The 11,601-nt window shown below is 35.7% G+C and overlaps 1 protein-coding gene across 3 annotated transcripts; it reads right to left on the bottom strand.

The window, feature by feature from the left end:
• Window positions 1-164: 164 nt before the first annotated feature.
• LOC105050415 (cryptochrome DASH, chloroplastic/mitochondrial) lies at window positions 165-10,619 on the bottom strand. Of its 3 annotated transcripts, none has more exons than XM_010930415.4 (13): window positions 9,609-10,601; window positions 8,650-8,789; window positions 6,889-7,104; window positions 6,641-6,781; window positions 6,087-6,161; window positions 5,407-5,523; window positions 5,276-5,322; window positions 5,013-5,089; window positions 3,124-3,196; window positions 2,935-3,004; window positions 806-929; window positions 664-713; window positions 165-435 (listed from the first exon to the last, which is right to left on the bottom strand). In XM_010930415.4, exons 1-13 carry the CDS (start codon window positions 10,012-10,014, stop codon window positions 238-240), a joined length of 1,734 nt encoding a protein of 577 aa, XP_010928717.1. In that variant the 5' UTR covers window positions 10,015-10,601; the 3' UTR covers window positions 165-237. The 3 variants fall into 3 exon arrangements, 2 of the variants coding, with proteins under 2 accessions (XP_010928717.1, XP_010928716.1); XM_010930414.4 differs by having other exon boundaries at window positions 3,124-3,199; window positions 9,609-10,596; XR_833035.4 differs by lacking the exon at window positions 165-435 and having other exon boundaries at window positions 806-940; window positions 3,124-3,199; window positions 9,609-10,619.
• Between the last annotated feature and the right edge of the window lie 982 nt (window positions 10,620-11,601).

Here is an 11,601-nt window from a genome sequence, read left to right as displayed (position 1 = left end):
AGCAAAAAGAAATCATCAGAGACTAATTATTTTCTGGCATGATGTTATTTCATTCTGAATCCTGGTAATGAATCATCATAAACTACTGATCTTTTAGTTTCTATTCAATGAAATAGTATTATAAACAATGGACTCGTTTCAATTTCGGTGCAACTAATTCTGAATTGTAGTTTTGAGAGAGAGAAAAAAAATCTTCATATGCGGTCATTTTATTGCATTATCAGTATATGGGGCCTCTCATCCTTCGTGCACATTGTTCCATTTCCCCTTCCCTCTTTTGGCGTAATCATTCCTTTGATTTGTGTTCTCAAACTTTAAAGGTACAACTTGCTTAATATATGATTGTCCTGGGAAGTTCCTTCTATCCTTTGGAAGCGCTCGTAGCTCTGGCAACCAGTAAGCAACATACTCACCTTCAGGATCATAGGTTTTTGCCTGCACAAATTGTCCATATTAAATCTGGGTTCTCCGAAGTCTGGGATGTGAACTTAATTTATATCACCATGAAAACTTTATTTAAAACAACTTCTTCAGTAGGAAATAATGCAGGAAAAATTCCTTTTAAATCCAAAGGTGCTACAGTACAAGTTCCCAATAGCCTACCACTTAGTATGGGAAAGAAAACATTAATCTGAACATCATAATAATGTCAGCTGCACTTACTTGTTTTGGGATACTAAAATACCGATCTTCTCTTGGGTCATTACCGACTCCTGTTACAAACAAATGAAAACACTTCTATTGTTTTTTTTCTCTTATACAAAAGGCAAAAACCTATGTGAATTAATTTTTGGTGAACACCAACCTGCTCCATAAGTCCAGTTACCATAATTTGATGCTGGATCATAATCTAAGAGACATGTCTCAAACCATTCAGCTCCCATGCGCCAGTCTATGCCCATATCTCGAACCAGAAATGAGCAGACAATCTACAAATAAACTAAAAAGTCTACTTATGAAATGATTCTTCACTCTGACTGTACAGTTATAATGAACTTTTATTTGTGCCGAAGAATGAAACTGATTGTTGAATAACATGTTCAAGCAAGAGGTATCTAAAGTAACAGAAATTTTTTGCTAATAACAGATGAATCAGCAAAAGGTGCAGAAATCCAGCAAAAAATTGAAATACATGGCTGAGTCTGGCGGAACAAGAGAGAACCACTTTGTTAGAGAATCACTTAAAGAAACCAAGAAGCTCCCATCCCTTTAAGGAGATGAACCTGAATGCATGTGCCTGTTCTCTCTCATTCATCTCTTTTGGTTGGACAAGCTTTTGATTTTCTTCCCGAGTATCCAAAATAAAGTCCAATATTACCCAAATATATTATATAGCAATGAAGCCGATAAATTACAGTTCTGGACATGCATGCGCCATGTGTATGCACACCAAAATGTAATAGTTACCAGAATTTCAAGTCAAATGAGCAATTTTAGCAGGCTTTCAGATGGGAAAACAAACTAGATGCCAGAAAAATTATGAATAATTTATAAATCAAGAACTTGGTGGAAGAGGAAATGACTATAAAAGAACAAATTAACACCATAAGAATATTTGCTCTGCCAATTATTATATAAAAGTATCTGATAACCAATACGAATTTCATGCTACAGCTAAAAAACCAATACCATCAAAGCTTCTAAAACATGCAGGCATGGTGGTTATTGCGAAGAAAAAAAGTTTTTGATGAATAATTGGTCTCCTCATTTCATAGGACCTTGCCTTTGATAGGAATCTATGAAGTAAGATTCATGAAACCAAGCCCAAAAAGATTAAGTTTGATCAATTGTCTACACTTGAGGATAAATAACTAATATCTTTGACTAGATGTTAAAAGTTCTAAGGGCCCATCTGGGTAAGCCTATTGGATCCTTAGGATTGGAAACAGGATTTCTAGGATTCAGAAATAAGGCCTGGCCCAGCCCATGTTCACTAGACCTTTCCTAGCCTATTCCTGCAGGGAGAAAAAGTAAAATTCTTTGTGCACTACGGGCGATGTAGAAAATCCAACATGAAGCGCACCGTTTATCCGATTGGTCCGCATAGTCACTACTTTCCAACGTGCATTTAATGCCTGCAAATCATTTTTTTTGTTTAAAAATTTTGTATGATGAAAATACCCCCGCTCTTTCGTTATGACACCCCTTCACAAAAATTATGACACCACTGTCCTTTGAAAAAAATTATGATACCCCTTATTAAAAATTATGATACCCTTTTACAAAAATTATGACACCTCTGTGAAGAAGGGATGTCATAATTTTTATGGAGTGTCATAATTTTTGTGAAGGAGTGTCACAATTTTCATGAAGGGTGTCATAATTCTGTGAAGGAGGGATGTCATAATTCTATGAAGGAGTGTCATAATTTTTTTGGAAGGGAAGGAGTGTCATAATTTTTGTGAAGAGGGATCATAATTTTTAAGAAGGGATGTTATAATTTTTAAGAAGGGCATTTTTATCATTCAAAATTTTAAACGAAAAAGTAGAACTACGGACATTAAATACGCATTAGAAAGCAGTGGCTACATGATCCAATAGGGCAAAGTGGTATGCTCCACGTCAGATTTTCTACACCATGGGCGGTGCACAAAAAATTTCTCGGGAGAAAAAAGGAACCTACTAAGGTTCTTTTTTTTTTTTACCTCTTTTCCTATGGGATTTGAGCCAGCCCACTCCAAAGTTATTCCTAGATACTTCATGGATGTAGAGCTAGCCAAGCTTGTAGCCCATGATCGTGCTAGTTGTATTTGCCTAATTGATGAATCCTATACATACATACATACAAATGTATGTACATGCATACATACATTCATAAAATCACTTACATAAGATATATAAACAGGTCCTTCCATGTAAAGTTTACTTTATGAAACTTCCATTGTCATAGTTGGCAACATTCGAATATTAATACCTCAAAAAACTGAGAATTACCTGACGTCCCCGGTTTGACATGAAGCCAGTGGTGCATAGCTCTTTCATGTTTGCATCAATGAGAGGATAACTATGAATTATAAAAATAGGCGAAAAAATATCAAATGACAATTTACTGCATAATTCCTAGTGGTTCAAAACACAAAACAATAATGAAATGAAACAGAAGAAACAAAATATTAAAGATACCCTGTTCGACCATCTCTCCAAGACTCAAAGAGTGACTGATCTTGGCTCCACTTGGACATCACTTTTCTTGGACCTCCTTGAAAAAAAAAGAAATAAGTAGAAAGAAAAATCTGGATAACCAACTCTAGGACAAAAAGATAATACAAACATGATTCGAATTCCATTTACATGTAAAACTAGGATGGATGTTTTACTTGGACTACAAGTAGAGCATGAAAGCACCATATCAAGTCAGGGATTATGCTTGGACCATCATAGAAGGAAAAGTTAACTGAAACCAATAAGTCAATGGAACATGCATCCTACTAGGAATTCTATCAAAATGGCCAATGCTACAAAATCAGAGTTAACAATAGACTGGTAAATGGGCAGTAAAACTGGTAAAATAATACAGATGGGGAATGACTGTCTTGGACATATAGATCTATCACTTGCAAGTAAAAATGCCAAGAGAAAAATCCTCTTAGCTACAGAAAGAAATGCTCTCTATTAATCATTTAAAGGCGGTCTTTGATTCCAAGAAGATGAACGTTTTCAAGCATCATCAAGGATAAGATACCGTAAATGGATGGTAGTACTCTAAACATTACTCAAAAAGAGATGCTGAAACTGGAAAAAATTGGCATGAGTTTGCAAATTATTTTATTTTATCTATAAATAACTATTAAATAATATATGACTAAGTGAAACATGCTTCCCGTCATCCTTCAAGCACTATGTTACCTAGACACCCACATCCAGCTCAAAGATTCCATGTCAGATATGCATCCGAGAATCAGGTATATGTTAAACAGTTATACAATTCTCCAAATCTAACCTGTACATATTGGTGGAAAGTTGGAATTTTCCAACTATGAGTTCAACCAACCATGATGTCACTAGAAGTGGGCCTCTGCCTTTTTAGAGGTTGGCAAAGCACAAGGGTAGAAAAATAGCTTTGCAATATTGTGTCTCGCATATCCTTAAGTTCCATTGGGAGTTTGGATGAGAAACATATTTATGGAAAGATATTGACAAACTATTATTTTGCTTATATCGAAAAAGGACAAAATATGATGTAATTTACATAAAGTTATGTTTTCCTTTATTTCATCATTTCTCCTTTTCTTTGCTCTTGCCTAAATAGATGCTTGGATACATGTCAAAATCTGACATCACATCTGTATCCATGCAGCAATATTCAGGTAGTACATGCAACCAGATCATAAAGCCTCATATTAATGAGAAAAACACTCAGGTACACCACATATCATAATGAAATTATGAACGAAAATGATCTCAACCTTTTCCTTCTAGCATGTATCGTAAATGCTAAGCATAATGTGATTATCTACAAGAGAAAAAAGGGTATAATATGATCCATAACAGATAAAGGTGAAAATTTTACAGACAGATAAGAATTGAAAAGTTTTACTGATGCCTTTGCACTTGGAACTGCTTAGTACTTGATGACAATTAGAAAAATTGACTTGTCTTAAATGTTTCTGTAGCACTTCACTCCATGCAACTTTCAAGACATGTTAGAGGATACATGAATAGATTTGTCTAATTCTATGTGATTAAGTGCTGAAATGCTAGATTGTCATATGAATGGTCCATAAGAGAATGAATCCTTCTGCAATACACTAATCAATCTACAACCTGTGTTTTGATGCTAGGTCCTCTCCTAGTGCAATGTAGCACATGAATTACAATAGGATATCCACATGCTAAAGAGAATTTATATTTTTAATATCTTGTGTGGCCACTTCCATGTGCTACCATCTAAAACTTACAATATGTGAATAAGAAAACTACAAAAATACTTTATAATGGGAGAGCATGAGGTAACATTAACGGAAACATGAATAATAATGGTACTTATGATTGTGGGGAAAAAAAATTTGTACCTAGATGAAAAATTGAATTTCCATTTTTTATTGAAAGAAACCTGAAGTAGTCTCTCCATATCAGCTCAAATAGAACCCTGAAATCATGATCTTAGTATCAACAAAAACTTACCGCTGCAATTGTAGTAGCATTGCTGAAGTCAAGAGCTATACCACATGTTTCAATTTGCAATTGGAAGAAACTTATTTACAGAAGTTGGAGATACCTCCAGCTCCAACTGTATAATAAAATACTTACAAGGACTGGTAATATGATACATTACCAGTATGTTGAATCATTTGCCAAGCGCTGCTTCTCGTATCTCTTTACCTAACAAATGAAATGAAACAAAGATGAGAAGGAGACTCAAACTATACACTATTTGGGCCAATCACTCAGTTGGAGATTTCAAACCTCTTCATAGATATAACGTGGAGAGAGACTACCAGAAGCAAGCCATGGAGAGAATTTTGTGGAATAATCTGGCCCTAACATGCCATTTCTTGTCTCCTTGTAGACCCTTAGCATGTCCTGCATGAAAACAATATAATAAGAATAGGAATAACTTACTTATTAAGACTCATTGACAGTATAACAACAACAACAATAAAAGGCAAGTGTACTTTAAACTGCTGAAATTCAAATTTAAGGAATTATAGAATGGTAAATATAGCAGTTATATGTAAATATTTTATTTATATGAAAATATCTGGATACATTTTTGGGATAACTGCATTCTTCCAAGCATATGCAGTGGCATGTTCTGACATACGTTGTATATGACAAACTATAAGAGATGATGACTCAAAAGTACCAGAACCTTCAGCTACTTGAGTTTTAGAGGGTATATAAGACAAAAACAACAATAACAAAAAAGGCAGCTAGTTTCATGTATACCCAAGCATTTTTTCCATCCTGCCACCCAAATAAATGGGATCAGAACTTTTGTTTTTTTGGGTCATGATCATACATATTCCCTCACTATTGCACTAATAAAAACATTTTTGTTTTTTCCAAAAAAAAAAGAGAAAGAGTTGGCAAGACGAAGAAATTCACATATCACCTTCTAAATCATTCTTTGTCGGAATACTTACATTCTCCCAGAAATATTCATGAACCCTGCCCAACGCTGCATTCTCACCTCCGACAAAGTGCATTCCTCGTTCAAACTGCATATAGAAAGACAAGCATCCTTAGTTTATAATGAATTTATATTTGTCCATGTTATACATAGAATAAGACTAAATTCACTATCCCAGAAACTACTACAGAATATATCCCTCTAAGAATTTGCAAGAATCATATTTCAAGCTTACTGTGTAAGTCGAACATGTCCATTGAGAAGAAACAAATAACTATAAAATAATATATAATATGTAACTAAATATCACCAAGAGAAGAAGAAGAACCATAATGATAATCATAATTCACAGATTGATAAACAATGATGGGCATGATATATAACCTTGCATTAACAATGAAGATAAAAACAAAAAGGGGAGAGGGAGGCCAACAAATAATTCCAGCAACAACTCTTATATCACTAAATAAATGCATCAGTGCCGTTAGATAAAGTAGGTAAAAGAAACACTAAAACATCTATGCGCGTATACTTAGAGATATAAATGGGAGAACATCATTGACCTGCCTTTTTCTCGTTGTATCCTAGTTGCTCAAGTGTAGGAATGGTTCCCTGTCCACTAATTTCATCCAAACTGCCGCTGGGAAGTGGCCCAAGTGATGCTGGCAATTTGAAGCAACTCCTAATTGAACACTTCGATTCAACAGCCTGTGAAATGGACCAAAAACAAAGACGTATGTTTGTAAGCTATCAGACTAATGCAAAACAAATATGAAGGTAATGCTCATCCAAGAAAAACAAAATTCTAAATTTACCTTACGGAACTGTGTATATACATCTGGCAAATTCTTTGCTTCAAATGGAAGATCATCGATATGGTACATAGTGCTTCCCCATATAAGTTGTAGCTTAGGATTTACAGATTTCTGTTTCGAAGATTCTCCCTCATGTATCACTACTTGATGCAAACCTCTGCGAACAAGCTCCTCAACAAGAAGCTCCTCACTGCAACTTTCTTTCTGAGCATAAACCTGATACCATCAAACTGAAACTCATCAGAGAAATACTGTAATACTAAGCAGAGTGCCAACTTGAGGGGGAAAATCTTATTTAACTATGTCCTTGGTATTAAGTAGGATGGAAGTGTATAATTATTGCCTTGTTAGTTATGCAGATAAATAATCATGATCTTCATGAAGACATGCCAGAAATTATGGCCATCAGACCCTTTATGATTCTCCATATTGCCAGTCACCATTATGCATCAGGAAAGATAGAAATTGATGCACATTCAGACCATAAGAACATATAAAATGCTTAAAAGACCAGTCTCATACAGCTCAAACTCAAGTATTCTGAATGATAAAAGAAAAAACAGAAGCTTGAAACAAGACATTATGAACAAACAAATGAAAGGACTGGTTGGGACAGTGTGGTTGAGGAGAATAACGACTAGAGATGTTTCTGGAAAGGAGAGAGAGCTTGAATATGCATCAAAGAGTCTATCTACATGGTGATCTGGATGAAATTCATGAACAAAGATGATAAAAGTGTAGGTTGATAAAGATTTGGCAGTTTATACAAGGATATGGCAGGACACCTCCATACACATCGGATGACTTTGTTTTGGCTATAGTTGTCCATATTCTCTAAACCCAAGGTGTTTCTGCATTTCATGCCCCTGCTTTTCTTAGAAGATTGTAGTTAGCAAAGATAGCGTATGATCTGGTCAACATATAAATCTTTGAACATCAAACATTTTTTACCTTATTATCAACATTTTTTTCTTTTTATTCTTTGGAAACCCAAGAGATGATCATGTTTCCTAAAGTCATTATTCTGTATACTAAAACTGATATATGTCAATTTAAAGAGTTAGAACTTTCACCACTGCTATTCAACATGTAAAACAGCAGTTACTCTAGATAATCCATTCCCGTGCATGCTAAAGCGTTGTTTTGAATCAAGTAGCATATAGAAGTTGGTTCAACACTTTCTTTGACTTATATATTGTGCTAGGTCAGAAAAGGAAATTTTGATAGTCTGGATACTAATTGTTTAGTATATGCCATCAAGGAGCCTGTATGTACAGTATCAGGATTGAATAATGAAGGAAGCATTCCACTCCATTAGACTAAATTTCTATAGCATTCATGATTATTTTATGTCAAAGAAAACAGATTTTAGGGTTAAGCTGGTGAGGGATTCCAAACTCAGAGTGGATCAAGAAAAAGAAGAAGAAGAAAAAAAAAAAAGAAATCAACCAAGGTACTGCTATACAAATTCTTGGTGCTTTCAAAAGAAATTCCAACAAAACATCTTTGAGCTTAGGCCCTAGGTTTATCTGAAATCATTGCAATTTCGATATGTAGCATTTTACTGAGGAATATTATGCAAGCTTTCACTTCACATGTGGTGAGCATGTGGTGAGTCTAATTCCATGCCTATCTAGCAGCATAATGAAGGATCCATGATGACAATGAAAGAAGAAATCATGGACATAGAAGAGCATTCAAAGATAAATAGAGAGAAATAATGCACAAAAATAATAGAAGGGTATTTTATAGCTTTATAACTGTATGGGCTCCAAGAGCTTTCGCAACTGAAGGGAGGATGTCCTCAGGCTTTCCATGTCGTACAAGCAAGTCTAATCCATGCTTCATCAAATTCTTTTTCAAGTCAGCAAGGCTTTCTATCAGAAACTGTGCTCTGAAGGCTGTTGAAAAGAATGTCAAGTATCCCCAAAAAAAAAATGATGAGTAATTGATAATATAAAACGGCTATCCGATGCAATAGATGAGAGCAAGATTCTAGACATCAATGTGCGTAGATTAAAAAATGCAGCAAGTGATAATCATGTTTTCTAAACTCTGAATTTCCAAACGTCACCAACTACACCTGTAAAATTGCAAAATGCTTATTGAAAGCCAAGTCTAAAGCACACTTTATCATCAATTTTCATTACATGTGAACACATTCTAATGTGTTTCCCAGCTAAGTTCATTTCCTGAACTTGCTTACAGATGTGACCCCAGGACTCCCAATTATTAAAAAAAACCCCCAAAAAAAAAAGGATCAGTGTCATGTATTGTGCACCAGAAGATAATTTCCATATGGTCTTTCATATAGTTTTTTATTGCAGACCTAATGCATTCATCTGAAAAAAAAATACTAACAAATTCCATGTTGAAATCCATATCTATGAAAATTGGGACATTTTTAGTGATCAATATGGCAATTATCCGAAAAATGATTTTTCTGCTAATTCCCACCTGAATTGCTAAACCCACTGATTTCCACTTGCGATTCAACAGTACCCAAGATAATACGTAAAGAAGCAATAAGAAATATAGTAAATCCCATCACATAAATAAAACGTCTATAGTTTGAGCTAGATTTTCAAATTTCTTGTGCAAATTCCCAATAATTGATCAAATAACCATGTGCCACGTTGCTCGATACAATGCATCAACAACAAAACGATTATTCAAGCAGAAAACAGAACCAATATATGTGACTCAACCAACCTCCTTACCTCCAGTTTTTGGAAATCCGAAGTAATGGGTAGTTCCGTAATGGCGAGGGTCCACACAATACACCGGTAAGACCGCATCAGATGCCGCCCACGCCCGGATCAGCGACTCGTTGTCGAGCACCCGGAGGTCGTTTCTGAACCACATGATGGCGACCCCGGTGCCCTTCCGCTTCAAATCGGGAGTGTAATAACTCCCGAACGCCTCCTCGGAAGCCGCAGCGACCTCCTCGGCGCTCAGTCCCGGGACTGTATGGCATCGTGCCGGCCGGCGATCGTCAGGCCGGGAAACAGGCTTCCAAGCCAAGCTCATGATGAGATGGGAATTGAAGAGGAGTGGATTTGGAGTGCAAGCGAAGGCTCTGGAGGCGAGGATGGTCGGAGAGAAGGAGAGGAGGAGGAACGGCATGGCGTTCGCTTTGGGACCGGGGCGGACAGGGCAGAGGGAGCGTGGGAGGAGTTGCCACGTGTAAATGGAAGAGATGATTACGTGGCATCATTGCTCGCCTAGTGAAAGCAAAGAGCTTTGTTGGGCTGATGGGAGTCATGGATTCTTCAAACCGGTCGACAAAATGGGTCGTGCAACTCCTGGCCACATCTTCTGGCGGGGTCCACGAGACATTTGCTGTGATCGGTGCAAAGTACCTTGCAGCAAACAGGAAAGATACGCGACTGCCACGTTGGACGCTGTAAGAATTGCTTGTAGCAATTCAACGGTCGCGGTCTCACAGGTACTTGAGCGAAGAGTTTGCTGGTGCATGTATTACCGGTTGCACGAATCTTAGCAGTCACACAGATGCGTTACGGTCATACGGACGAGCCGTGATAGGCTGAAACGCTGCGTCGCTGATTAGAAACCTGCACCCCTTCTGAAATTACTTTTACACTTATTACTGTTTGCTCTGATGACAATATTTTTAAAATTTAATTGAAAAAAAATTTAAAATCTGTTTGAGAGCTAATACTGTTGTAAAAAATTTCGATCAGGAGCTAACTTTTACATTCAAATTTTTTTTTTATTTCGATTATTTTAATCAGAAATTCCGGGAAAATTATAGGAAACAAAAAAAAAAAAGAAAAAAAAACCTTAATTAGGGTAAAGTAAATTGATTGGTGAATGGAAGGCAGGAAGAGAGGAAAAGAATTGAGTGGAGGTGCCTCGAATACTTGGATCTTCTCTTTGCAAAAGAAAGAAAGAAACTTCCAAGAGTTTAGATTTCATTCGTTCCATAGGAGAAGAATAGAAGAAAATAATTTGCATATTTATGAATAAGCTAACAGAAAGAAGAGAAGAGTATTGAAATCATCACTACCCGGCCAAAAGAAAAAGGAACCAATTTCCACTTCTTAAGGTGATGGGCTGTACAAACGTCTTAGCTTAGATATGATGTGCAAAGGGCTATACAAGAAATTATTGAAAGAAAAAAAAAAAAAAAAAAAAAAAAAAAAAAAAAAAAAAACTTTACAAGTCAATCATTTGAAACTTTCATTACTTAATTCTAAAATAAAATTTTGATTTATTATCAGGAAAGCAAAAACTTGTTTCTGCGAGGGTATATTTAGAGTATGTTTTTATGAAATATATAATGCATGCTACACAATATTGTTCTTCTTAGTTATCTATCCATCACAATGCAAACCTAGAGCCCCATGAGTGGGCCAGGTTATAAATTTTATCAAATCCAAATGCTACGTTGGATGCATATTTGGGTGGATAATGAAATGATATAGTATAGAATTACTTGTGTTGTTGCAAATTCTTTGAGATGAATAATCATCTCCAATGAGTCATTTAAAGTTTAATAGGAGCCTAACTTTTGTTTTCAAGAAAGCTTCTTTCCTTTTATTCGAGTAATTTTGTTTTTTGAAAACTATATTACTTTTAAGAGATATTGAAAGAACATATTTGCTTGGGCTCCAAAAAAATATCTAACAGCTTCATGAATGAAGGATTAAGCATCTCCATGATTCTCATTTCCGCATGATCTTTGAAATA

Source organism: Elaeis guineensis, chromosome 8 (assembly GCF_000442705.2).
Source record: "Elaeis guineensis isolate ETL-2024a chromosome 8, EG11, whole genome shotgun sequence".
Classification (NCBI taxonomy): domain Eukaryota; kingdom Viridiplantae; phylum Streptophyta; class Magnoliopsida; order Arecales; family Arecaceae; genus Elaeis; species Elaeis guineensis.
This window is presented reverse-complemented; position numbering and strand designations above follow the sequence as displayed.

Bases quoted from the DNA above. Each gene is read 5' to 3' on its own strand.
- LOC105050415 (XM_010930414.4), bottom strand. From the start codon at position 10,014: ATGCCGTTCCTCCTCCTCTCCTTCTCTCCGACCATCCTCGCCTCCAGA. The intron at 5,524-6,086 runs GTAAGTATTCCG...GTTTTCATGCAG, and splicing joins ATGAATATTTCTGGGAGAAT to GACATGCTAAGGGTCTACAA. The intron at 5,090-5,275 runs GTAATGTATCAT...TCATGATTTCAG, and splicing joins GCAAATGATTCAACATACTG to GGTTCTATTTGAGCTGATAT.